Raw genomic sequence first — 26,869 nt, forward strand, 5'->3', positions numbered from 1 at the left:
CATGACTGATGACATGTGTGGCAAAGTGGTGACAACACATCTCATTACCCCAACAGGCACCCTCTCCACAGACAGTGACAAGGCAGGACCCTCACATGCAGCCACAAAGAAAGCCCCCACACCTGTGCATGCCATCCCCAGTGCAGGCCAAAGCCAGCAGCATGCCAGTGCTGCAGGCCCAGCCCAGCCACTGGCGGGAACACCTGCAGCTGCCCAGCCAGCACCACTTCCAGCAGTGGCAGGGGCCAAGCTGGCACCACCGCCAGCAGCAGCTTCCCAGTCGGCACCACCTTCATCAGCAACAGCAACAGCAGACACTGTAGAGGTATCAGACATCCCAGGCGGTGACAGTGCAAATGTGACACAGGAAAGTGCCCTGCCACACACCAGCACTTCCCTGCGCCATGCTCCTGTCACATGCTATAGTTGGACAATGCTGAGGAGCACGAATACAATCAGAAGAGGATGTGGCCATGGACTCATATGAGCCATATGAGGGGGACAGCACACCTGGCATCCATCCAGCCAAATCCCCAAGCCCACATAGCACGCCACCACTTCCTGAAGGCAACCTGCAGGCAATACGGTCATGCCTGGACCAGAGAGAGCACCAACAGGCAGAGATTCACAAAATGGCAGGGGAGCAACTGACCGAAAAGCGTGAAATACTCAACTGCACGCAGGGGTGCACTCACCGCATGGCACACTCCTCGGTCATGCCACGGCTACCATGGTCACACTTGGGCAGGCGATCTGCTAGACCACGAATGACACATCTGCATCAGCAGAGGCTCTATCACAGGACATGCAGTTAACACTGCAGTACATTCATGCTCAGGGTTCCGAGCCCCCACCTCCAATATGCCTACTGAGGGCTAACAATAAAGCATGCCAAGGCGTAGTTTGATGTGCCGCCTCACCACAAGGCTCCAGGATCAAGCCCAAATGCGTCTGAAAGTGAGGCATGGACACAGTTATGGTGTTGATGTGTAGTGTTGGGGTGGGTGATTGAAGACAGTGTTATTGTGGAGGGTGTTGTTGGGGTGGGGGATTGAAGAGGGATGGGACATCTGATACAGGTACATTTTGATTGCATCATTCATTGTGTGCATGTCTTTATTGTGTGCAATTAATGGTGATGGATGCATTGCTAGGGATAGTGATAGCAAGCATCAGAACATTTCTCAATTAGCTCTTGGTGAGCATGGCCTCATATGTGCCACCCAAAGGCACTGAATCATCATCATCAGGGAGTCATGTCCACACCTGAGGGCAGGGATAGGTTACACCCGATGCATATGTTGTGCAACATGGCACATGCTATCACGATCTTGTCCAACTTGTCCGGCCTGCACATCAGAGCACCCCCTGTATGATGTAGAACTTTTCCTTTTGAAGTCCCAAGGCACCCCTCCCACCCCCAACAGGACATATGGTAGTGAGTCCGGCCTGTACATCACAGCACCCCCTGTATGATGTAGAATGTTTTATTTTTTTAGGTTTGAGGGGGCCCCACATCAGGCCATATGGTAATGAGACCCCCGCACCGCAGGGGGCTGCCGCGGCCTCTGCTATGCCATTCAACCACTCTACAAAAACTCTAATCTCCACTATTGTGCTCAGCAAACTGGACCACTGCACAAGCCTATTTCTTGGCCTTCCTCTCTACTGCTTCCTCCATCTAAACAAAGTCTTCACCTTTGCTATCTGCACTCTCTATAAATTACCCAGATCCTCCCCTACTTCTACTGATGGAAAACATGCTGGTTGGCTGTCCAATCACAATCGCTCTCTTTTCAAGTTCCTTCACCTATTCTACAAAGCTATCAGTGGTCTAGTTCCTCAGCACCTGTCTGGTTATGTCTCAGTTTATCATCTAGAAGAGGTATGGAGTTTAAAGAACAGGGTTCCAAGGACTTATCCTTTGGGAACGCTAGCAAGGAGAGGGGTGGGGTCAGATGTTTGCACGTTCCAACGAGTTTTATAGGATCAACCTTCCAGCTAGGAGGTTATCATGAAACATCAGATTTGCATAACCCAAGATCCTGGGGAGTGAGGAGTAGAGAGTAGTGGTCAACTTGAACTCACAACGCCTAACAATCAAAGCCAGCAAAACTGTGGATCTTTCAAAACTCAGCCCTGTCCACCATCCTACCTACCCAACCCACCACTGTCTCCAGTGATGGTTAATAATGTAATTTTGTAGATTTAATTAGTCCTCCTCTTTAGATATAAGCACTTGCCCCATTACGTTAAAGTCATAGAACAAGAGCATACAAGGAGTCATAGTGACATTGAAGACCTGAATGGTTTATGCAATGAAACACAAGATCATTTGGCATCCATACAATTTGCACTAAAAGTCCTTTTACAAATGTGTGGTAAAATTCTTGAGGTAATTCCCTGCAGTGCAAATTGGCAGACCGTGGAAGAAGATTGTGATCTGGATGCTTTGATTGCATCGGTTGCACAGGGGGAGATGCATGTTCTACCAGCCCAGAACAGAGAAATGGATGAAGTATCTGAAGAAGTAGAGCTGAATCTGCAAGTGGGGGAAATTAGCAACGTAGCACACAATGACTCCTCGATGTATGTTATGTTATGTTATCTACACTTGTAAAGCGCACAGTCACCCGAAGGAATCATGGCGCTGCAGAGGGAGGGCAGACCATATAACAGAGACACATACAGTAAGTCCTAGAAAAGAGTGGTTTTAAGCGTTCTTCTAAAAGCAAGATGATTGGGTGTTTTTCTCATTGCGTACGGGAGACCATTCCATGGGGTGGCCATGGCTATGGAAAAGGCCCTGCCTCCGACCTTGGCACAATGATATCTTGGGACAACAAGAAGGTCCTCAGTGGAAGAGCATAGGTCCCACTCTGGAAGATAACGGGAGAATGTGTCCTGCAGAAACTAGTCCCCTTAACCGTGGATGGCCCTATGGACTATACACAGGGCCTTGAATCGGACGCACTGGCAGACTGGCAGCCAATGAAGTGAGCGCAATACCGGGGTAATATGGGCTCCATGCGGGGTGCCCATCGCCAGCCTAGCCGCCAGATTCTGTATGTGCTGTAGCCATTGTATCAAGCCAATTGGCTGAGGCAGATACATCGAATTACAGTAATCTAAGCGGGAAAGTACTAGTGCTGCGACTACCAGAGGGCGCGTAGGTTTGTGTATCAAAGGTAGAACTTTCTTCAAAACCCTGAGTTGGTGATGTCCTGCTTGGCATACAGCTGTTTCTTGATCAGACATGGAGAGGGAGGCTGAAAGAATAACGGCCAGATTTTTCACTTTACTCACTGGGCTGGGGAGGGGACCCAGGGAGGAGGGCCAAAAGGCAGAGCTCCACAGTGAGGGATCTGGGGGCAGCCCACCACCAGCACCTCGGCCTTGTCACCGTTGAGCTTGAGCAAGTTTTAGCCCATCCAATCACCGACGGCCCCCAAACAGTCAATGAGGCATGACAACACCTCAGCTTGATCCTAATCCAGGCGGATCAGGATTTGGGTGTCGTCGGCGTACGCGTAGCAATTGAGGCCATAGGCACGGATGAGGCATATCAGTGCCCAGATGTAAATATTAAACAAGATCGGGGACAGTGATGAGCTTTGCGGGAACACCGCAGGTGAGAAGACAAGACGAAGAAAGGAACGGAGGCATGGCAAGAGTCTGAGTGTGTTCTGATAGAAAAGAAGTAAACCAAGCAAGAACCTGGCCAGATATTCCAATCTGGACAACAGGATGGGGTGGTCGAACATGTCAAACACGGCCGAAAGATCCAACAGAATCAGTGCTCCAACCCCGCCTGCGTCAACCGCCTAGACATGTCATCCTGCACGGACACAAGTATGCTTTCAGTGCCTCTACCAGGTCTAAACCTTGCCTGTGCAGGATTAAAGACATTTGAAGATTCCAAAAAGGAAGATAGTAGGGGGTGATTAATGATTCCAATAGTTTAGAAAGAAAAGGGAGCGGCGAAATCGGGCGAAAATTAGCAGGGACCGTAGGATCGAGTGAGGACTTTTTCAGAAGGGGGACAACTCTCGCAGATTTCAACTCTGAGGGGACAAGTCCAGATTGGCAGGAGTTATTTATTGCCGATATAAGTTCAACCAGGTGATCAGGAGCGATCTTCTTCATGATTTAAATAGGGATAGCATGCTAAGGGGAGGATGATTTAATGCTTTGTTTAGCTGCTAGAACCTCCGCCTCGGTAAAGAGGGGGAAGGACGAGCAATTTGTAGGGTGTTCAGTGAAAGAGACAGGGGGCAGTTTAGGAACATTAGGAATCGATGTAGCCAAGGATTTAGAAATATTGGTGCGGATGACTTCAATTGTATTAATAAAAACAAGAGAAAGATCATCGCACAGCTTTGAGACGGTTTGACCATTGAAGTGAGGGTTTCAGAGGATGCAAGTGACTTCACAATAGAGAAGAGAGTTTTCGGTTGACACATCGCTGTTTCAATCTTATGAGAAAAAAAGCTGGCTTTGGCAGTTTTAATATCAGTCAGGTAGATTGAGAGAAGGGACTTATATCATTCTCTAAGATTGGGGTCATAATTCTTGTGTCTTGTATCTTAGTAGAAAGTCACGAAGGCTTATGAAACACCAAAGGAATCGAAAATTAAAGAAGACAAATGGTAAAAATAAAGTGCCAGTAAATATTGGTTCATCTGAAAGAACTGAGGACTCTGTGAAAACTGAAACAATACCAAAAGTAAAGCCAAAACGGGCTTTTAAGAAAAAAAAATCAAGAAAAATGGAAAACGTACACGTTGGTTGTTAGATGGGAAAAAATAAATGGTAAATGAAGAGGAATCATCAGCCACTTGAAGTAGTATATCTATCTATCTATCTATCTATCTATCTATCTATCTATCTATCTATCTATCTATCTATCTATCTATCTATCTATCTATCTATCTATATTCTTGTATTGCGCCACTAACCCATAGGCCTCAGGGCGCACACAAAAGGAAGAAGGAGACAGACAACAAAAAAACAATGTCAGACAGGGAAAAACAAAGAGACATAGAGACATGGTGAGCCCAAACCTCACAGAGGCCAGCAGAATGAGGAAAAGATAGCGGAAGACTGATTTCGATACCGAGAGAGCTATGCTTAAGAGACAGAAGAGACCTATCCTTTGTCAAACAGGAAGGTCTTCAATTGCTTTTTGAAGGTAGGCAGAGACTCACTAAAAGCTAATACCCCCAAATCTTTTCAGGATGGATGGGGGCTGAACCAGGACGGTGTTGCTACTTGAGCGCAAAGAACGGGTGACATGTTTCTTTTTGATCCTAGTGGTGAGGTAACATGGAGCTTGACCATGAAGGCATTTAAACACAGTAGTAAGGCCTTTGTGGTGTAAGCGCTGTTTCACTGGAAGCCAATGAAGGCTGCGTCTGGCGTCAGAGACGTGCATGTTGTCCTGTCTCGATGACAGAGTAGAGGAGATTCAAGACTCCCTGACTGCTCGTTCGCCTATTGGGACACAGATTTTCTTAGCGATGGCTCTGGTAGCAGGAAGGGAAATCATAAAACACAATCAAACAGATGCTCCAACGATGCATAAAGACCAATTAACCTTTACTTTCAAGATACTCTAGCAGAGCTGCATGCATAACAATAATCACATTAATAGAACTACCTTTTTGGATGTATTACACTCAATATTTTCACTGTGATTATTGGACTCAAGGGACTTTGACTTTATAGAACCTATTAAGAGTGTGAAACATGCAATGATCAGAGTTCATTGTAAGTATGCTGAAGTGGTGGACATGATAACGATGCACAGATTTAAGGAGAACGTTTATGAGTTCGATCCCAAGTAAGAAGTTGAGTTGATTAACAATAACCCTTTGCAAGCGTTTTGTGAAAATGTCTGATGCAAATATGGCCTTCACCCCTTTACAACGATCTAATGCCACCACCAATCCAACACAGGAGAAAATATTGGGAACTCTGTTATGGCTGGTGGGTCTTGCTGCTCAAAATCAACCACACAAGGACAGAAGATGGTCCCTCTGCAAGTGGAATACTAGAGGGTTTAAAAACCTACTCATGGACAACCACTCGCTAATGGCATGACAAAAGAATGACATTTTCATCTTGCAGGAAAATTGTTTGATGATAGAGTTGCATGTTGATGGATATCAAGTATTTCAAAACCTGGCATCAAAGGGAAAGAAGGGAAGACCCTTTAATGGCCTGGTGATAGGGTGAAAAATGGGGTAAAATGTATTAAAAGAAATCAATCTTAGCTTAGAGAACCCTTATTTATTTGCAGTGAAAGTCTGTAGTTAAATGCTGGAGCTGACTGCCTGATTTTCAATGTGTACGACCCACCTAAGAATAAATATACTGCAAAAATGATGGAATCAATAGCGGAAACATCTAGCGGGGGTCAGCTTGGCATAATAGTAGGGGGTGATTTGAATGCCCACTGCAGATGTGAAAGTGAATGCCTGGATAATGACTGTCAGTCCAGTGAGCACCATGGAAAGAAACAGTGTTAACCAAAAGGGTGTTCACTGGGTAGATAACCTAGAAGACCTGGGTTGTCATATGGTGAATGGGCGTGTGTATGGGGACCAACCAGGAGGTGATACTTGGAAAAATGGGTCTACATTATCTACTCTTGATTAGCTGTTTGCAAACGACAAAGTAATCCCAAGTGTCAGGAGATTAAGGATAGTTGAAATGAACATAGTGATCATGGTATGGTACAACTAGAAGTCAATGTTAGTTTCACTGGAGAGACCCTAGTGCATGTGTGTGATATGGAGGTAGTCCTGGAGGAAAAATAATTAGTTGATCTTCTGCAAATATTGATAAGATAACAAAGTACATGAATGAGCAGTGTAAGGTAGATCGTGAGTAGTACACAGATCTATCAGCTGATGAAATAGAGTCTTGGATATCTATCACTTCAGCGTGTTTTGTGACCATTAAGGCTTCCTATGTCACTAACTGAAGAGAAGACCATCATCACATCTATGATAGAGAGATTATAAATGCTAAAAGTGATATGAGAGGTAAAATACAGAGGGTAGATAAGTTGTATCCGACCCCTTATCAAGCTTGTGACTTCCATAAAAAAGAAATATCATAAGTGGGTTAAATGGTGGCATATTGCACATAGGAATGGCCAATGGCAGTGGCTAATCACAGTTGCCACAACTAAAAACATGAGTAAGATGTGGCACCTACTGTATGATGGCAAAAATAACAGAATTAGACTGGTTGGTGCACATGAGTGGATACAATATATCAGCCATGTCTTTGATGCTAAACAATGAGTGGGGAATACAGAATTAGATGTCACTAAAAGATTTGAGCTGACTTTTGAAAAGTTTTTTAAAAAATCAAGATCGCCAGGACCAAATGGCCTGGCAAATATTGTCTTAATTAATTACCCTGAGTATTGGCCAGAACTATTATATGATTTATTTATCAAAATCTCTGATGAAGGGAAAATCCCAGCATCATGGAAAAAATAATTTTAGTCCCAATCTATAAGAAGGGTAAATGGTCTGAGCCGGAAAATTATAGCCTGGTGGCAATGCTTGATGTTACAGGGAAGATTTTTGCTTCCCTGTTATTACAGCAGATAACCAAGTGGGTGGAACAAAACCATGTGCTGGATAATTTCCAGATGGGTTTTCGAGCATGGTCAAGCACCACGCATTGCCTAAAATTAATATCTATAAGCAGCAATGATAGACTTCAGCGCTGCGTTTGATATTGTGGACCGGAACTTCTTATGGTCTAGGCGCGGAATGCTGGGTTGCCCTGTTAATTTTTTAAACGTGGACCGAGGGCTTTTCGAAGATACGCAGGTCCAGGTTTGATTGGAGAGTAGGGGCACATCGTTGAATTCTGTCTCCACTAGTAGGGGAGTGAGGTAGGACCGTGTATTGGTGCCCCTGCTGATTTATGTTTCAGATTTGCCCCAGTGATGGCTAAATTTAATATTTGGCCACCAAGATTTAAGAATACCAAGGTAAAATCCATCCTCTATGCTGATCACTTGATCATCTGTGATCGCACATACACAGGTATTAAGATATCATTACTGGAGTTGTACAACTATGCGGATGCAAACAGTCTGCTTATAAATCATGAAAAAAACAAAATTCTGCACTTCACGCACAAAGCAAAATGAGTGCCCAAAATCGTAATCTGGGAACAACTGATAGCTCAGGCATAAAGCTATAAATACCTTGGCATTACTCTGACTACTAAAGGAGATTACGTTAAGCTTATTGAGGAGAACAGTAGGAAGGCAGTTATATTAACTGCTATGATAACTAAGATTGTTAGAGAAAGTTTTGGTTTTAGTTACCAAGGGATCTTACTCTTGTGCAAACAGTGCTTACATGCGGTTATGCTATATCGTATTGATGTATGTGTGATCTGACATGGTTGAAAATATTAGAGGGCCCATTTTGGAGAGCTATAATGGGCCTAGGTCCGGGTGTGTCAATAGAACTCCTAAGGTTAGAGCTGGGGTTAATCTCCCTGCCAGCTCAAGAAGGTGTCTACTATATATTAAATCTAAGACAGTGCCTGCTTGTCCTCTCCTGGTATTATTGGGGAAACCCACTACACATAGGAACATGATAATTTCATGGCATTTGTGAACACAACCTTTGGAATACTGAACAGTTTGCTAACAAGTTGGAGAAGTGGGATTGGTTGTCTAATTACACTCACTTAGGGAAATTAAAAAACTATGGGGAGATTCCAAAGTTAACCCTTACATATCGGTCCCCCTAGGGTTACCTAAGGTTGTGTTCATCAACGTAGTTGAGAAGATTCTTTCTGCTGCTTAGAATAAATAGGCTGCCGGTATTGGCATGTATTGGGCCAGAATTAGGATTTCCTGTTAAGGATAAGATATGCTGCATGTGTGGTAACAAGCACATAGAAGAAAGAGAAAAGCGTGTGCTTGCGGAATTTAATGTGAATGGGCCAATGTATATGAATATGCTGGGCCCATATGTTTGCAACTATGATAGTATTAAGAGTGATTCGTGCTGGGCATATTGTCTAAACACGGCTAATAAAGCCTTACACGTTGCCTTATATAATATGTGTATCAGAGTTAAACTTAAATTAATATAGAATCACACCTGCTCAAAATACATTAGCAAAAATAATGAATAAATATGTGTGTTTCAATACGTTGCTATTAAGAGATCATGTTTAATGTGCGCAAGAGATGTAAGTCTCCTACTTTTATTTCTTAAAATGTGAGATTAGATTTTCTTACAGTATCTATACATGTTTCTTCTTAATTTCGTTTTTAATTTCATTATCTTCAAACATATTTTTGTATAATATATGAGAAGTTCGATTGAACTGTACTCACTAAAATAAAATGTAAAAAATACATATATTTTGTGTCTGTTTTGTTTTGCCCCAGGTGTATTTACTCATTTTTACACCATCATAACTTGGCTGACTACTTCTTTTCATCTTTATGCTATTGTACAGGCTCCCTTTGTGGAAATGCTTCTGCCATCTGTAAATGTGTTATTGTAAGTCATTTCTGATTGAAATTCATATCTTTATCCTTCAACAAAATACAAATACAAATGTAATAGTAAAAAGACATAGTTTGGCTTTTTAAATGGGGCATAATATATCTTTCAGGTATGTCTTTTGGGTGGCCCTGTGGCATGTGTGGCGTCTTAACTGAAATGGCACACTCTACCTCATATTTCAGTCACAAGGCTTGTTCAGACATTTTATTTTTAAACGACATAACATGAAAGGTGTTCTCATAATATACCCAAAGCTCCAATTAAAAGGATGCACCATAAAAAGGATCTCTAATGTAAGAGGAATGTTGTTGTTGTCATCCGCATTCTTGAGAGCTCTCTATCTAGGGTTAACATTGCTATGAACAAAAGAACACTGCCCTATGGATAAAGACACTTTCCTCGAGCAAATATGTATGCTTTTAAATTAATTTGAATATCTACAATGCTTGCACCAGTGGCTCTGAACTGGAAGTGAACATCCAGATTGTATTACTGGGTGCTGGGTGGAACTGTGACATGTGTGATTTGTGAATTACAATTATCTATTGTACTCTCACAATTTTGGTAGAAGGTTTTTTAATGTTTTTTTAAACCCACCATTTATTTTATTTATTTATTTGTTTTTGGTTTTTAAAAGAAAACCTTTACAAAAGAATAGTGCGTTTCCCTAAATAAAATTACAAACGGTTCTCGGAAACCAGGGAGTAACTAGAATAACTGAGAGGCCACAGAATGTCAACCAGGAAGCTCAGTAGGCTGTATCATCTTTTGATACTTTGTTAGAATAGTAAGTTCCTCTGATACTTTTACTATCGCTGCAGTGAGCATGATTTCCTGGCCGGAGATCAGTCTGTTCCAGAATGCATCTTGAATTAGACTCTCTTCTCTGCTGACAAATCTCCTCAGTAAGGACACTCTTATGGCCCATGTGCCTTCGCACTCCAACAGTAGATGTTTCAGGGTTTGGAGGTTTGAAGTTTTACAGATTTCGCAGAATTTTATTGCCTTCTCTCCCTGGTTTCTTTGAGCCAATATTTCTCCTGTGTAGGCTAAGTTCAGACGCAGTCTGAGAAAGCTGTTTCTTATCTCACGATCTGGGAATTTTTCCAGGTAACGTGGCATAGTTCCAAGTTTCCTGTCTGCTATCAGGAAGGAGTTCAGTGATTTTAGGTTTCTGACTCTTGTGATTGTGTCGATCCAGTCAGCCATTTTTAGATTTTTTTTTACTTTCAAGGGGTTTTGTAGAAGGATTTCTGTTGTTAAATCAAGCTTATGCAGAATCTGTCGAATCTTCTCTTCTAGGCTAGGTTTTTTTAAACCCACCATTTATATCACATAGCAAGAATACAACTATTATTGGGTGTAAGGGGAAGTCGAACTTGAGCCCCCCCAAGTCAACCAATTGAAAAAATTAGGATTCTGGGCCCCAGGTGAAGGTAGGCATTGAAAATATTATTATGAAAAGGTCAGAGACTCCCTATAACTTATTTCTCAAATGATATGCTGGATAAAGCATAGCAAAAATATTACACTGATGAGCCACACTGGTCAAAACACATCAACCACAGATAATCGTTTGATGACAAAGCTAAAAATATTGCATTCAAAGTGGCTTACTTTAGATTATAACATATTGCTGCTGACAATTGTCTTGGAACTCCAGAATGTAAAGAAGTAACAATAACCCGCGAAAGAAGGGTTTTGGTGAAATCAAGCCACTGTCCAAAAAAAAGATTTCACTGCAATATGTGGACGATGTGGCTGACCAATACTGCCAGAAATAAACCTTTCTCATAAGCAAAGATAAAATGAGAATAAGATAAACAATGTTCTTTTGTTTCATACCTTGTTTGAATCTTGTATTATCTTCACGTTGTCTGCTCCAAATTTATCTGCGTAAAGTTTCAGTAATCTCTGAGATATTTCGGACAAGGCTGTTAACTTGGGCTCTTTGTAGATGTACTCCTTTCCCTCCTCCTCCTCAAAGAAGCCCTGAGTGAGACAAAAAACCCATGAAAACATGACAGCAATTGTGTAGGGAATTTTGATTGAAATCATAAGAGTGTGTTATTAGTAATGAGGATATGGGATGTACTGCGGTTGGCAAAATAGTCATTGAGAAGATTTTAGAGATCATTACAATGTAAATGCATGCATTTGTTATGGATTTTAGTGACATTGGAAGATGACACTAGGTCAATAGAGAAATGTCAAAATCGAACTCAATGGTTAACACATTGAAGGATATGAAAGATTAATTTTGACAAGTTGACAGCTTCAGTGTTACATACATGTACTAGTGCAAATGATGGTGGGCAGGTGTACCACTAAAGCATATGTAATAATTGAAAAGCAATGTATAAAATTGTCGTAAAATTCAATATGGCACTTACATAAAACATAATGGTTGCTATTCATTATAAGTACCCGGCGAGGGCGCAATCAGAATTAAAGAGCCATTCTGATTGGCCCTCGCCGAGTCAATACCAGGCCGGGAATCCCTCCATCGGGATTCCATGGCCTTTGTCCCCGGCGGGGGGCGTGACAGCCCCTCAGCCAATGAGGTGGCTCGAAGCGGGGCCATCCCTGCTCCGAGCCTGCCTGCGGCTGAGAAGTTGCCTTGGCTCCCCGCAGGGGATTCAGGTAAGTCTTTTTTTTTATTCCCTTCCCTCCCTCCCACCCGCCCCCCCAACTTACCTTCTTATTCCTTGCATCCCCGGCGGGGGACAAGGGAAGCCTCCAGCAGTGTGGAGACTCGGAGCGGGGCCATCCCTGCTCCGCGCCTCCACGCGGCTGGAGGTTTCCCTCGTCCCTCGCCGGGGACGGAGGTATGTTTTTTTCTTTTTTTTTTTCTTCCCCTATCCCACTCCTGCCCTCCCAACACCACTAACCTTCTTTTTGATCCTTTTATGGGAGCGGACGCGCTGGGAACACTTGTGTTCCCAGCGTGTCTGCTCCCGATGGCTGCCATGGAAAGAGAAAACGGACTCCGTTTTTCCTTTCCATGGCGGTGGCCATTTTCTTTGTCATGCGTTTCGGGACAAAAAAAAGCTTTTAGTGCCCCGGTCACACAGTTTTTGCGTGCCGGGGTACTAATAGCTATATGACCCTCGCGGCGGGGGCATTACGGACTCTGGTAATGCCCCAGGGCCTTCGTTAAGGCCCTCGCTTCGCTCTGGGCCTATAACTATGGCCCCCGGGCATTACCTGAGTCGGTAATGCCCCCGCCTCTCGGGGCATATTGCTTAATTAACGTGTGGATGTTCTATTGAATTCAGGAAGGTGGAGTCAACTCACTTCTCGTCACCAAGGGGGTTATATGCTCCAGAGGTTTTATAGTGGTAGATTTTTTAGACTTTCTAGTTTTCTGAAACAGATAGCACTCCTGGTTCATGGAGGGCACTTCTCAGTAGATAACAGATTTCATCCACAAATGAACGCTTGTATTACTCTTAAATGGTTGTTTACATCTGCCATGGAGGGAACACCCATTCTTAGTTGGCGCCTCCAGGTGGTGCACATTATAAAACAGGCTACATAAATCGCCTGTACGTATAAGTAAAAGTAGCAGGAAAACAAATATACGCTGCTTCCATAGTCACTGTTTGCCTTTGCTCATATTTGTACTGTCATTTTCTTTAGATGATATGTGTCAGCTTAGATATGATGTCAGCGTTGGTGTCATTTATGGTTAAGTATTTGTATGAAATTGTTAAAGGAATACTCAAACCAAGATAGTATTCATACTTATTGTAATGTTCTTTTATTTATTAAATTGCATTCTGAGAACTACGAAGGTTTGAATCTTAACATTAGATTAAATGAGTTATTGTGCGGTATGTTTGGGAAATTGTGAATGCCATGTCAATTTAAAATGATTTCGACTGAAGTTATTTCAATTGAGATTGAGTGTGGATGTGAGAGCGTGAGTCTGTCTGTTGGTTGGATACTTCAATGCCTCCTTCGGTTGCTTACGGATCCACGTATCTTCATCGCCGTTTTTTTGCACGTTTGCATTTTAAACGTGCACTTTTTGCCGCTGTCGTTTTGCCATGGGACCCCATATCTAACCCACCCCATCACCTCACCCTGGCACCCACCACCCCCAACCTCCTACCCCAAACACACAACACATATATAGTTAAAAACAAAATCAGTGAAAAGGACAGCAGCAAACTGCACTTTTAAAAAGTAACGTGTCAACAGCCCGCGGAAAAACACGGCAAGTTCCTGACTGTAGCAATTAATCATCCAATGTAATTGAATTTTCAAAAATTATGAGGATTACTTGTAAATGTTAAGACGAGGAGGCCACAGTGCTCTCTCTCACACTATTTCCTAGTGTGGCATAATGGACATAACAATACATACCTATTGCACTAGAAATGGGAGGACATATTGTGACATTTTCTTTCCAGTTTTGTTGACAGATCTGAACTCCAGAAATTGAGGTATCCTCAGTGGTGTAGCCAGGGCATGAGCAGGGGGCAGTCCACCCACCCTCCCAAGGCTCCTCCTTGTTGCCCAGTTCATTCCCTTACCTCCATCCCTGTGGTCACACAGTATTACAATTCTTTGTTATTTGAAAATGGTGCTTTAACTAGCACATCTCACACATTCCAATGTGAAGACTGCTGCCTTGATTCGTTGCTAATGGATGTCTGCCTCTGCCTGAAGACCTAAAGGTCAGAAAGTGCGGAATGAGGGAGAAATCTGCCACTGACTGCTTGCGTTCTCCCAGCCATTCCCACCCCTTCTCTGTGTGCCAACATTTTCTTCTTCTCCTCCCTCTGGTCCCCTTAATATCCTCCTGCCCCCACAACTTCATGCCCTGCTCTTCCCCACAACGTACCCCCATGCCCACAACATCCACACCCAACCCACCCCTCCACTGACTTACCAGTTGGCAAGGGGCTTCCTCCTCTGGCTTCTGAACGCCCTCACTATCTGTGCCGCTTCATCATCGAAACAGAAAATGCACTTAGTTCCTATTCTATTTGCTATAGCATCAACCATGTTTTTTTTTCAAGGGAGATTGGGGCGCACACTACTTTTACACTATTCTCACCCAGGATGGAACACCTGGGTGTGGATATTCATTACCTCTTTTTTCAGGGGCATACTGGGCTAATAGGAGCCCTGGGACCTCAATGAGGCCATTGTCTCTCTCAGGCTTACCTACGACCGGGGTGGCCGGCTCTTACCATCCCTGTACGACACAGACTTTTGGGGTGATAGTTATAGGCTTCTGTTCAGAATAGATGGGGGTTACTTAATGGAATTCACAAGATTTCCCTAAAACAAGTTGCTATGGCATAAATTAACAATTCATTTAAAATAATTGGTACGTGCAGATAATTGAGACCACTGGAAACTTCTCATATGAAGGATTAAGTCTAAAACATGTTTTTCTATTTCTAAAAGATACAACGAAAAGTCCTGCAGCGTGGCTTATAGGAAGGGGTATTTTCACCTTATACCCATATGAGGTTCCTACAAATCCAAAAAAGAAGTTCCTTTTTATGTGATGTATTAGGTAAATCTGTCAGATTCTGGTGTAACATTACACACATTCTTTTCTTGTCGTGAAACATACATCATTGAATTGCAAGTGCAACATTACCCTGGTTTCTTTCGTAGTCAAATATACACATGTAATAACATAAACCTTACGGTCACACATAAACGTGGTACAACATACACCGACACTGCTTAGTGTTTCACTCTATCGCCTTTGTCAAGGCATGCTGAGGTTTCTTTGTCTGTGCAAGAAGGGAGAAGAGATTCATACAAATTCTTGTAGGGGATTAGACAGTGGGATTAGGAGTTTAGAAGTTGCTAAAATACATCAGAAACAGGGCAGTTTTAACTTTGAGTGACAGGCAGCATAGATAAATAGGGGTGAACTGAAGGGCGTTGGTTCTTCTGCTTGCTGCCCGCTGCTGAGAGGATTCAGAGGCTGCGTCCCTGGCATTGAAGTCTGCTGTGAGTCCAAGGCCATCTTTCGAGAGTGCCAGTGACCGTGCGGGTCTTGGAATGCTTCATTGCAGACAGGCAGGAGTAAGAAAGGGGCTGCACAGATAAGAAACAGACACTTTAAACACCCATGTAAGTGACTGTGAAATTGAGGAGAGCGTTAAATGAACGCAAATCATCTCTGTGAATGTTTAGACAAGAATAGGCCATTACATTCAACTGAGTCATTGCTGTTTTATTTCGCACACTGTGAAAATATTCTGCAATGCATGTTTATATTTTGCCTTTTAGATATCTGTGGTGGTGTTGATGCTTTGGTAAGAGCGCAGAACTGTATTATCATGAAATGTAATGTTTTTGTTTCCTTTTTATAAGTGGCTGAGTCACAAATATTAATTGCAGTAACAAAATCAAAGTTGGTGTCACCATTTTGTTTCCTCTTCATGTGTCTGATGATCATTCTTTAGCTGGGGAAGGTAATTAGGAGGCACCTTAGTGCTTGTACCAAAGTGGTAAAGTAAGAAACAAAAGTGAACAAATATAGGCAAGCTAGAAAGCTGGTATGTTTTGTGAGTGTGTTCAGCCATTCATGCTGGGGATGAACGGGGCCCTTCAAGGGCATAAGCTAAGGTGGTAGATAAGCACAATTTATGCACAATCTATGCACAATTTATAGACCATTTATAGCAATACTTGGTTCCTTCTAAATGTGCTAAGCCTGGGTGTATGCCTACAGTCAACTCCAGAATAGGGCGTAGTTATAAAAAGGGGAAGGTTTGTCTTATCATAGAGACTTTGGTAAGAGCACAGAACTGTATTATCATAAAATGTAATGATTTTGTTTCCTTTTTATAAGTGGCTGGGTCACAAATAATAATTGCAGTAACAAAATCAAAGTTGGTGTTACCATTTTGTTTCCTCTTAATGTGTCTGATGATCATTCTTTAGCTGGGGAAGGTAATTAGGAGGCACCTTAGTGCTTGCACCACAGTGGTAAAGTAAGAAACAAAAGTGGACAAATATAGGCAAGCTAGAAAGCTGGTGTGTTGTGTGAGTGATATGATATGATATGATATGGCATTTGTAACGCGCCTATACACAAGTGTTTCAAGGCGTGACGAGGCAGGGAGGGGGACAAGGGGAGAACAGACAACGATCCTACTAGGCTAGGTGCCATTCAGATCGCGCAAGTGCAAGGGTAGGGGGAACTGGGAAAAGTGCAAGGGGAAGGGGAGAGGGGAAGTGCAGTACATGGTTAGTAGAATACAAGATAAGTAATAGGGCCAGTTGGTGGCAAGTGCAAGGAGAGTGCAGTACATGGTTAGTAGAATACAAGATAAATAATAGGGCAGCTGGTGGCAAGTGCAAGGTAAGTCCCGGGAGAAGTGGCTGTAGGATACAGAGACAGTCCTGTAGTGCAGGTAGGAAGTGCAGGGAAGAGTGGCAGGGCCAAGGACCGAGATCGGTGAGTGGCCAGTTGCAGATTCAGTGCAGGTTCAGTGATTTTAGCAGGGGAGAGAGGGAGAGAAAGCGGAGGCAAAGAGGAAGGTTTTGAGGTGCTTCCGGAACCGGAGATGGTTCTCCTCAAGTTTCAGGGAGGCAGGAAGGCTGTTCCAGATGGAGGCCCCTGCTGCGGAGAGATATCTACCCCCAGCTCGTTACTTGGAGAAGCGGCTGACCCTGAGGTAGTTGGAGGTGGATGAGTGAAGAGCTCGAGAAGGAAGATATTTAGGAAGAGAGAGTTGAAGGTATTTTGGCCCAAGGCCCCAGAAGGCCTTGTGGACAATGCAGAGGGTTTTGAACTTAATCCTCGCGGCCACTGGGAGCCAGTGTAGCGATTTCAGTCCTGGAGAGATACGGTCCCTGGGCTTGAGGCCAAGGACAAGTCTTGCAGTCCTGTTCTGGATGAGTTGCAAAGGGCGGAGAGTAGAGGCAGGAAGATTTAGATAGAGGCTGTTACAGTAGTCCAGCTTCGAGAGAACCAGGGCTCTGGAGATAGTGAGCTTCTGGGGGAAGGAGAGGAAAGGAAGGATACCTCTGACGAGGTGTAGCTGGTAGTGGGACTTCTTAGAGACGTCAGATATGTGAGGAGAGGAAGAGAGTGTGGAGTCGAATATGACCCCGAGGTTTTTTGCCTTGCAGGTAGGAGCAGGAAGAAGGCCAAGGGAGGCCGGCCAGAGAGCTGCAGGGAAGGAGGGAGTGGATGTGCCGATAAGTAGAATCTCAGTCTTACTGGCATTAAGGCAGTAAGGAGTGTGTTCAGCCATTCATGCTGGGGATGAACTGGGCCCTTCAAGGGCATAAGCTAATGTGGTAGATAAGCACAATTTATGCACAATCTATGGACAATTTATAGACCATTTATAGCAATACTTGGTTCCTTCTAAATGTGCTAAGCCTGGGTGGATGCCTACAGTCAACTCCAGAATAGGGCGTAGGTATAAAAAGGGGAAGGTTTGTCTTATCATGTAGGGCAGTGTTATGAATATGCTCACAACTTATTTACCACCATGATAAGATAGTGCCAATTTACCACCAACATACCACAATACTGAAATACCACCAAGTTAGGAAATAGCCCAAAGACAAAACCTCTTACAGTCTTCATCTTCATTCACCCGACAACAAATAATTGGGTAGACCCATCAACCAATGGCAACATTCATTATGGTTTATCATTAATGTGATGCACTCAAACCCCCAATCACAGGGTTATGTCATTTGAAACAATCTGACCTCCACCCAATCAGTGGTGGCCACCACATTCACATTTCATTGCATTCTTCCTGGGGGTGGGAGGGAGTGAGGCTAGGCTTGTGGATTAACTCTGCCTTCCAGACATTTTAATCATACTAGTCAGAGACTGGTATTTGCTCTCCATGATTGTGAAAATCCACAGTAGGACATCCATGTCTGTATGGCTGCATGCATGTGCACATACTTACCTAGGAATCATTTCTGAATGAAGGACCTCACCATTGGATTGTGAAAGTGGAGACTGTATGTGTTTTAATGTTATAATTTTTCATTTATAAAGCGCTTAATACCAGAAATTGGTTTCTAAGCACGGGATCGGGATTCGAATTTGTGTTGTGCTGTATTGTCTTGCTACCACGCTCACCCCTGAGCTAGAGCTTTGCAGTACTCAATGAAAATGAAATAAAACAAAACAGCAACCAACCTGGTGTTTCCTTACAGCCAGCCAGCCCGGGCTGCTTACCTGGGTAAACATGGGGTGCATTATATGATATGATAAGTAATTTATAACGTGCCTGTACACAAGTGTTTCTAGGCGCGACAAGACAGGCAAGACAGTGGGTGGACAAGACAAATGATCTTACTAGGCCTTGTGTCATTCAGATCGTGGAAGTGCAAGTGCGAGAGCGAGAAGTGCAAGGGGAAAGGGAGCGGGGAGTGCAAGGGAGACGGGGGGGGCAACAGGGCAGCAATGCCCGGAGAAGGTGCAGCCAGGGCAGCACAGAAATGCTCAGGAAATGAAAGTCCAGAAAGGGACACATTGGAAATGTTATCACTCAAAAGCTTTTGTGGGCAGAACTTACTAGTTTGAGGTCAAAATACTAGCTGAAAAGTTGGGACAAATAGAAAAATGCAGTGGAACTGCAACAGAGCTGACACTTAACTTTCTGTTTTACATTGCCATAATCATCTTTTTAATGTATTCTATGCTTATTGTGCAGATTAACTAATTTATATCAGCTGGATGCAGAAGTTGTGATGGTTCTGCTACTTTTAATGAGACCCACGTGGATGGGGTTTCACATAAAGTGCTATGAATGACTTATCTAAAGATGTTTCCCCTCATTTTAAAAGGCAGACACATCATGTTCAAAGAAAGAACACCTTGAATTGCTCAGTGGGGCTTTGATGTCTGCAGTTTAAGTCCAGTAATTACAGTTATAAAAACGACTTAGGGAGACTCATGTATACTCATATAAAATGAGACAGTCAGGGTGGAGGTAGTGCAGAAAAATAGAAGGGCCTTGATTTCTTAGTAACGAAATGTAATGATCTGAATGACACCTGGCCTAGTAGGATCGTTGTCTGTTTCCCCTTGTTTCCTCCCCTCCCTGCCTCGTCGCGCCTTGAAACACCTGTGTATAGGCGCGTTACAAATGCCATATCATATCATATCATATCATAATCTCTGCATTGACGTAACATATGAATGAAAGGGTTATGTAGGCACTAACCCATGTGAAGATCTTATATAGAAAGAAATTGGGCAAAGCAGGCAGAACTGCACCTAGGATTAAATAAATATTGAGTACTCGTCTCCTATATATAATGTACTAATATTTTCTCTTCATGGTTTTGCTCATCTCTTGCCTCTTTCCTTTTCTCTATGCCATTGATTTTCTTTTGGTAATCGTGCACAGAAAGGTTTAGACACTTTTGAGAAATATTGATTTGTGAATTTAAAGGAAGAGTCTGTATCAAATATATAGTTTCCATTGTACAGCCTTGAGAAGGACCCGAAAAGGTCAAAACGGGTGTCGGCTAGGGCAAGGACTTGGTTTGAGGGCAAGGTCTTATTTATATGGATATTAAAATCATGCAAACGGTTGTGGGACATACATAGGGTGTTGGTGTATGATTTAAGTTATGGTCTGTCATGTGAAGATCAATCTGTCCTAGAGCTAACCAAATAATTGATATGCATGGCCTGATAGGAGGCAACCTACCTTTTGGACACTCTGTGAAAAATCAACTGTAGGCATCACACCAAGCCTTCCCATATGTGTGGGTGTCTACTTTTACCTTTCTTATGCCTAATAAGAGATTTTCTCTCTACTCCAAAATGTTAGTGCCGAAGGCATCATGAAATTCATGTCGTGGACGGCAGTGAATTTACAACCTGATCCCATCAACACCAATAATTCCTAACAAGAGGTCCCTTTGATAGAACCTATGCCAACCTCACTAATCACTACTGTTCTTTTAGAACAAGAACAAACAGTAGTATTTAAGTTTGTATACGATTCTGTGTGGGCTGTACCATCTGAGAATGCCCTGCCATCCAGAAATCATGGCATTAGCAGAGCATGGACATTACTGGGGATGTCACCGCCCACTGAGAGGGGCAACATTACTGTTAGCAATTCTTGTGGGTGCCAAAGGTCCAAGTAAATAAAAAAAAGGGACAGAAATTGAAATTGGAAGAGCATTACTGGGGCCAACAGGTCATTACCACGATGCTACAGCCCATGGATGAGGGGAATATTGCCATTAGCAATTCTTGTGGGTGCCATAGTTCCAAGTAAATCAAGGGGAAGAAAAGATTGGAGGGCTTGATTGAGCCATAACGTTGTTGTGATGTCAGCAGTGTGGCAATTGCAGAGGTGAAGGACAGAATGAGGTGCTGGATAGAGTGTGGAGAAGTGGTCAATCTGAGAAGTCCAGAACCCTATGTATCAATTGGCCACCTAAGGTTAGGGGGTGGAGCAGGGGTGTCGGCATTTGAGGGGCAAGACATTCATGAGGGTCCTGAGAAAGGATACGTAGGCAGCAGCAAGTAAGTGGGTCATATGCTGGTAACAGGAGGTGTGATACATCAACCTGGTTGCTTGGAATGTAAGTTTCGATCTACATATAAAGCTCCCGATCAGATTTGCCTACTTGACAGAGGTTCACCTGCAGGGTCATAATTAGTTGTATTCAATGTAATAATGATAGAGTCACATTTATTTGCTTACTGCAACAACTCCTCGTTGAGAACCTGGTTGGTGAAAGCCAACAACTATCTCAATATCAAATACAAAGGAAAGGCATTTATCTGTGCCTGAACTGTCAACACTGTAATAATATCATGCAAGGTCTGGCCATCAGACATACTTACACAGGTAGATCTATAACCCTACTTAATTACTCCACAAGTGACTCCATGAATGTGACACATGGTATATGGTATACAATGCCAATGCCCATGTGGAATTTACTTTGTGGGAATATTGTGGCCAGATTTAGTCCTTTTAGATTTCTGGAATTGGCATGCTAGCATTTGGCGATTCACACACCATGTGACACGGTTCCTACTATATAAGTAGTGATCTGTAAAACTATTTAGCCGCCACCACCAGATGACACCTGTATGTTGCTGGTCAGGTAAGGGAGGAGTGATTCAGTTGAGAAATAGTTTGCAGCTTCTGAGTTTATTTAAGGTTGTGACTGATACTTTGTTTCCCAAAAATATGGTGTTTGTGGATAATGACATATAATCCCTATGAAGGAAGCGGCTGTTTTGGACCCTGTGTTTAAGAACTTAGAGTGATACCCTCTTACTTTGTGTTAGATGGCAGCTTTTTTAAGGGATGAGTATTTTAAATTGGAAAGCTAAATAGAGACTTTCCTTCTGTTTAAATAGCAGATAGATTGGCCAATGGCCCTTCTAGATGATGCTACATGACTATTCTGATGCACGTAGTTATTTTGACATAGTGCCTGAGAACTCAGAGGTACTGTTCTTCCTCACTATGAGGTGCTTAGTTAAGTAGATGAAGAGTTTTACTGAGTAGTCAGACACATGGAGGCTCTCTTTTGTTTGCACAGCTGGTGGTTCGGTGTTAGGCAGAAACCTGTGCAGTTCCCTTAGGGAACACTGCAAAAGATTTAAGACTACAGGTATAGCAGTAAACCCACTTGGTAGCAGTCTGCACCACCCAGATTTACCTGGTAGCTGTGGCTGAGCAGTCAGACTTCCCTCAAGAAGAGTTAGGCAGTATGCAAAGTATACACAATAGGTACTCAAACACAATAGTACAGGCAAACACTGACCAGAGTTTGGTTTCAAAAGTATATAGTTATTTATTTTAAGAACACATAAGTTGAAAACACTCTAGCAATATATAGTAAAACACTTCAAACACAGTTATATGGAAAGCAGTCCCAACCCTTATTCCTAACTAGACAACTCTTGGTTAACACCACATAATTCAAACAGAGGTGAGTGCTTAACGTTAGATGACACTCTAGTGGTTCAAAGAAGGGAGGGAAAAAGAGCAGAATTAGGATAAACACACCACTCTAAGGTCAAGAACACTTTCAGTAGGCTCAAAGAAGCACAAAGTCACAGGTGAGCAAAAGTCACTAGGCAGGGCCCACTCTTAGAGCAGACAGAGCGAAAATGTGCCCAAGATCACACAGTTATTAGGGATTCAGAGTCTTGCAAAAGAGTTCAGAAAGAGTTTAGAGAGGCTTAGAAAGTTTAGCCAGGGTGTCCCAGGCACTCCCAGGTTCGAAAGCCGGGGGCTAAAACTACCCCGTACAGTCGGTGGCAAGGGAAGCCAGGCGGAACACGGTACCTTAAACGGGAAGGATCCTCCAGCGGTGGCAGTTGTTCCAGGCAGTGGCAGCAAGGCTCGACGTCGGTCAGGGAAGAAGAAGTTCTCGCTGAAGAGCAGAAGAAGAAGGTCGTTGCACTGCCCGGGAAGAAACCAGCCGCGGAGTCCTCCGGTTAAAGGGTTGTACCGACTTTCGCGGTTGTGGTAAAAGTGTGGTATTCTGGTTGCCGGGGTGCTTGGCACGGGCAAGGCGGCCACGAGATACCTCAAAGAAGCGGAAAGAAGGTGAAAACTGGTTGTCCCCACCAGTCAAGGGAAGGAGCCACTCCGTTAAGAGTTCTCCTCGGTCGTTGGGAAAAGTGGTGAGATGGTTCAGCAGGGCTCCACCGGGTGGTGTCGTCGTAGCAGGTCGGCTCAGCTCTTCCCTCGTCGGATTCTTGGTCCTGTGGCGACTTCTAAAGTTCCAGTCCCCAAAGCCCTGCTTTTATGCAGCAAACCCCCATTCACCCAGCCTAGCTGTCACTCAAACATGCTAAGTGGTGAGCCGGCCGGCTCACCACTTGGGCCAATCAGGACGGAGTGCGACTTGAGTTACCAAGGTAACTCAGTCCAGGGTGCCTAAAACCCCTCCACCCCTCCTAAGTACCCCAGACAGAGTGGCACCACTTTGGAGGGCTTCTGTGGAGAAGCCCGCCAAAAGTGGAACAAAGGGCTCCACTTTGGGTCAGAGTTACAGAGGCGAACGCCAACGCCATTTTAGAATCAAGTTTTGGCAAAAAATCCCAACCGGAGTTATAATAATAAATATATAAACCGGCGGTATGTTTGAGGCTACCGTAAATAAATAATTAAATGTGTTAGCCTAAAACAATGGGAAATCCCATAGGAAAATATTCGCGGTTGAATATAAAAAGTAGTTTCCACTGCCACCAGCCAAAACTCGATCAGGGGGGACGGAGACGTGCCCCTTCGACTAACAGACCCTGGGGCAATCGAATTGCCCCAGCCAGTACGTCCACAATATGATGGATTGTACTGGTTCTGTTCAGGATTTAAGACTAGTAAAGTCTTTGGTGACTTTACATGCCCTGGGAGACAGTAGTCAGTCCCAGGGTATGGAGTCTATGTTGGGGAGTCCCTAGGACACCCCTGGGTTACTGCACAGAGGGTGCTGTGTAACCCACATCACAAAAATATATGAGGCCCTATGGAGTAAAAGACCCCATAGCCCATTCAACACAAGGTTTAACCAAGAAAACACACTTCAAACATGCCCAAGAGTGAGGGTAAAAGAGTCTCACTCTTGGCAGGAGAAAAAAGAAACCCCAGAAATCCAGCAAAGCTGCTGGGGGACTCACTAGGTAGGGAAATTCAGCCTAAACAGAGAATTCTCCCTAACATTCGGTTACTGATCTTATAAATATAGATCTCATTTTGGAGTATGACCCCTTAAATTGGGTCTGGAGCATTTTTACCCTTTGTATCATTAATAGGAGGATATCTCCTTTTGGGAGGTTTGTCTTGAATATTTAGCACTAGCGGGACCACAAGGCATTGCCAGGGTCTGTAGTTGACATGCACGTGGCAGTCTGCTATAGCCGTGTGTATGTAGTATACTGTGTCATAACTTCCTATTATTGAAAAATCGCAAAATCGTCAATCTCCCGAAATCGCCTATACTGATAGCACAGAGCCAGAGTCCACTCTACCCCTGGCAGGGCGAATGGGTGGGATTGGTCAAATTTCACCAAATTTCACCAGCGCCAGTCCACCCCAGACTAGAATGTCGACCTGTGTCCTACCTTCCTATTTTTGGAAAAGTCACAAAATCTGCAATCTCCTGAAATCGCCTATACTGATAGCACAGGGCCGGACCCTGCCCTGTGCTGGTATGCCGACCTCGGCCCAAAATGTAAGCCCACAAACTGTTGTAAGTCTGGAGCCAACAATCGCAAAATCGTCACTCTCCCAAAACAGCCTATACTGATAGCACAGGGTTGGCTCTATTCCTGCAGAAAGATGGGTTGCACATTTTGAAGGAGTTCTTACTGATCGAAAGGCAGATAAAACTGGTGGAAACTATGCAGGGCAAATTCTAGCTGAAAAACTAACATTCGGCTAAGAATAAATCTGGGTCGATATTACACAGTTAAAAAGAAATAAAGTACCTGACCCAGATGGGCTGACACCAGAGGTTTTTCTTGATATCATAAGTAAAATCTTTGCAGGATGCCTGACGGCCCGCCTAGTAGAATGGGACTTATAGCAGGGGAACAGGCCAGACAACCAAGCGGGATTGAGGAAAAGATATTCAGCATTGGACCAGTGCTTTGTGCTGCAGACCATTATAGAAAAGTATACAAGGATAAGAGGGGGAAAGGTACATGTAGCATTCCTCAATTTGGCTAAAGCTTTCAACTAGGAGTATCCTATGGGAAAAACTAGCCAAAGTCGGTGTTCCGGGGGGATTGCTGCAGATGATTCAGTTGGTGTACGGTAATAACTCGGCAGAAATCCGATTTGCGGGTGGGAACAAATACTCAAGGGACATTTTTAGGGAGTCTGACAGGGCTGCCGACTTACCCCCCACACTTATTTGCCATGTTTTGTTAAGGCTTTAACCTTCATGAGTCATCCGCTAAGGTAATTCCAGCAAAGCTAAATGGAGTGTCCTATAGCGCGCTGCTCTATGCTGATGACACCGCACTGATTGATCTCACAGAGAGGGGTCGGCAGCAAAGCCTACAGTATGCTGAGCTGTTTTTTAAAAACCTTAAAACTGTTGCTAAACCTGTCAGGAACAAAAATTGTAACCTTTGGCAGAGTCAAGGGCAAGTGGAGCATCAATCAGGAAAGAAGAGAGGAGGTGACCTCCGAAAGATACCTTGGGATAATCTTTGCAAAGATAAATCAGACAGTCAAGCAGTTGGAAGTAAGTCTGAAGGGTCTCCTAAGGTTTTGTACTATTTGCATCGGGTAAAATACTAGATATATGTCTAGAAGTACTGAACCTTAAGACCAAAATGGCTACACTGTATTGAAGTGAACTACAGGGATATTCGACTTGCACAAATTGGAGGAGGCGCAAAACATTTTCCTCAGGAAAGTGACTGGGCTTTCAGCAGTGACACCTGCGGCAGCACTGTGCTAAGAGATGGGGGTTCCCAGTATGGCATGCTAGGCCCGTAGTCATTTCCTCCAGTATTTCCTGAAAATACGTATAGATGCTACAACCAATCCCAATGTATATAATGACCTGGTGGAAATGACAACTTCCCGTCTAAGAGGCAAATATACACGGCTCACAGAAGGGATAGCCGTGCAAGAAAGATGGGAGTTAGCTGATTTAAAGTATTTATGCACTGCATGTAAAGGGCAAAGGAGGAGCATGTTTGTGAGTTGCACTGAGAAAGAGGACTGGGAGCACATGCAGAGGCTTCTGTCAAAACTGTCAACAATTAAATTGTATAGAGAGAACTTAGACAGAAGGACAGATGGACAGACAAAAATGTTATTACAAAGGTGAAATCGCATGAGTGCAGACGAATAATCCTTATGATGAGGTTAAATGTACTACTGGTACACCCCAATACCCCATGGCTGCGGACAGACAGGAATTGCTCTTGTGGGCTGGGATTGACTGGGAATCTTCTTCATTTTTTGCTGGTATGTAAGCATAATATTGGTCCAAGAAAAAAATTGCTAAAATCACACTTTCTAAAGTGAATAATTGTGCAGAAGCAATGACTTAAATAATTAATTCAACAGAGGAGGTTTTTATGTATGATCTTGTGTCTTTTGTGAAAGAGTCTATGGGGGGAGAGATAGGCACTGTGTGGTAGGACTCTATTATATGAACGTTTATAATATGTATTCAATTGTTTATGTATGTTGGATGTTAATGGTGTATACCAAATAAGCACTTATTCACTGCCTAATAGCACAGGGCCAGACCCCACTCTGTGCAGGGAGAACGGGTAGAGTTGGTCGAATTTCACTATCGCCAGTACACCCAAGACTGGTATGCCGATC

At 43.5% G+C, this 26,869-nt stretch overlaps 1 protein-coding gene across 5 annotated transcripts in view; it reads right to left on the reverse strand.

The window, feature by feature from the left end:
* DOCK10 (dedicator of cytokinesis 10) overlaps positions 1-26,869 on the reverse strand; it is a 2,208,289-nt gene that overhangs the window by 309,375 nt on the left and 1,872,045 nt on the right. For all 5 annotated transcript variants that reach the window (XM_069618176.1, XM_069618179.1, XM_069618177.1 and 2 more), the window contains one exon: positions 11,409-11,555. In XM_069618176.1, the coding sequence (XP_069474277.1) occupies positions 11,409-11,555 (147 nt within the window). The remainder of the gene's footprint in view (positions 1-11,408; positions 11,556-26,869) is intronic.

This window comes from Ambystoma mexicanum, chromosome 10 (genome assembly GCF_040938575.1).
Source record: "Ambystoma mexicanum isolate Mex_15411 chromosome 10, UKY_AmexF1_1, whole genome shotgun sequence".
NCBI classification, from domain to species: Eukaryota; Metazoa; Chordata; class Amphibia; order Caudata; family Ambystomatidae; genus Ambystoma; species Ambystoma mexicanum.